We start from the raw sequence: 2,307 nt of genomic DNA, 5'->3' as shown, positions 1-2,307 counted from the left end.
TAGGAAACCAGCAATGACTTTTCTGGCAAGTTGTCACTTTCACAATATATTTTATACATTGGAATACCCAGATTCTCACTCGTGTCATGCTTATGACGACCAATATGATACGACAAAGTTTTAAGTTTCATGCAATAGATGTATACAATACAATTATACATTTAAAATTCCCCGCCCCAAAATGTATAATATAATATTGCGTGATTACCTATATATACACACAGCTCTTCTATACGAAACAAAGAATTTTTGTAATACTAGTAAGACCGATATCTCAAACGTTCTCAGGCTATATATAAATATCTGCTTCCTTAACCTGCTTAAGGTTTACCATTAGCTGAGAGAGAGAGAGAGAGAGAGAAATCATGAAGTCTGTTCCTTTGTTGAAATCTTTGTCTAGGTCCGTCCATAATCATCAAGAACAACATGATCACCAAGAATACAAGGCCACTGATGGTTGTACTTCCGGGGCCTGCGCATCATTAACAGTGTGGAGAAAATCCCTTCTAATTAGCTGTAAAGGGTTCACGGTCATCGATTCCAATGGAGATCTCGTTTATCGGGTGGACAACTACGTCGGACATCCTGAGGAAGTCATTCTGATGGATGGCTCTGGAAAATCTGTCCTCACAATGCGTCGCCGAAAGGTAAATATATTACCAATTTTGTATATCATAATCATATGTATACACTTACAGTGCGTTTTGACGTCAAGAGTTTAAAATATTAAAAACACATTTTGGTTATTTTTCACCTTTGACATCAAATCTAATGATGAGTGTGTATATATTAAATCTAACTCTTAAATCAACTTGATCAATTACTCAGATTGAGCCTTGCAACATAAGATGCAGAATTTTATGTTGCTAGACTGTCTGGCAAAAAAACAGAGAATATTTTTCAAGCTTATATAAACTCATAAAGTAACAAATATGTAGTTTATAATAAAAGAAAAAAATAAAAACCAACTTTGTTTTATTTTGACTGTTTAATAACTTTTGTTTGTCAGAAGCTTAGTCTCGTTGATGGTTGGTTTGTGCACGAAGGGGAAACTGGCGGTTGTTGCACAAAAAGAGCAACCGCAGCATCAAAAAGTAGGCCAACGTTTTACGTGAGGAAGAACATGAACATGCTAAATACCAATCCCAGTAGTCTACTTGCCTATGTGTATCGCGAGACATGTGGTCACAAAAGACATGCATATGTGATTGAAGGTTCTTACACGCACAGATCATGCAAGGTATCAGATGAGTCGAGGAATGTGGTAGCTGAGATCAAGAAAAAAGAAGCAAATATTGGAGGTGTTTCTTATGGGGTAGATGTTTTTCATTTGATTGTGCATCATGGCTTTGATTCTGGATTTGCAATGGCTCTTGTATTAGTATTAGATCAGTTGTTTTCTTAGGTTAATTTTCATACAGGCTCCGTGTAATTACTACTGATGAGTTATATGTCTGCAAATCTCAACAAATTATAGTTTAATCACAGAATTATCTCTTGCATCTGAGCTGGTATATATGTTGTCAAATGAGACCAACCATTGAAAAAGAATCAACGACCGACAATACTACTATTTGGCATGATAAACATTATGTGGATGCCTATTATCCATATCCCATGCATACTTAAAGTTTTATGTTGTCAAATTACGAATATTGGTATTGTTGTAATGGTTGTTCGTCAACTCAAGTCTGAATATCTGTAGTTACGCAATATATCAAATTACGTATAGAATATAAGGAAAACTAATGAAAATGATTAAAAAAAACTTTGAGTTTTAACGATAAAAACAAAATAAAGGGTAAAGTGAATAGTACCAAGATTGATTTTTTAGTGTAAAAATATAGTTTTACGTTAAAGTAAACAGTACCGAGAGCTTTTCATTAAAGTTCCTAGAATATATTACTAGAATCTTTATATATGTAAACATAGAATTAAACTGAATCTATTACTCATTAGGTAAGTGTTTTTTTTTCCTATTGGTTAGGATTTTCTTTTTTAGCTCATTAAGTTTTGGGTTCAAAACATCTCATTTCTCTAGAGTAGATTAAAATAGTAATATCACTAGTATTATAAAAAAAGGTTTTATCACAAATGGTTCTTGAAATTGATCCACTCAATCAAGATGGTCCCTAAAATTGAAAATAAATCTATGTCACCCTGAAAATATGGGTGATGCAAATCAATATCATCATTATGTTTGAATTCCGTTAAAAATCTGTTAGTATGCTAACGTGGGACATTGGGATCCCATCCTTACCAAATATTTAAAAATTTAAATGTTTTGTTGGCAAAAAAAAAAAAAAA

At 33.1% G+C, this 2,307-nt stretch overlaps 1 protein-coding gene across 1 annotated transcript; it reads left to right on the top strand.

The window, feature by feature from the left end:
• The first annotated feature begins 365 nt into the window (after nt 1–365).
• On the top strand, nt 366–1,405 carry LOC137709882 (protein LURP-one-related 17-like). Its single transcript, XM_068448862.1, has 2 exons — nt 366–647; nt 1,010–1,405. Exons 1-2 carry the CDS (start codon nt 366–368, stop codon nt 1,403–1,405), a joined length of 678 nt encoding a protein of 225 aa, XP_068304963.1.
• Nucleotides 1,406–2,307: the final 902 nt, after the last annotated feature.

The sequence above is a fragment of the Pyrus communis genome, chromosome 12 (assembly GCF_963583255.1).
Source record: "Pyrus communis chromosome 12, drPyrComm1.1, whole genome shotgun sequence".
Classification (NCBI taxonomy): Eukaryota; Viridiplantae; Streptophyta; class Magnoliopsida; order Rosales; family Rosaceae; genus Pyrus; species Pyrus communis.
The sequence above is the reverse complement of the archived record's forward strand: the minus strand, read 5'-3'. Positions and strand labels throughout refer to the sequence as shown.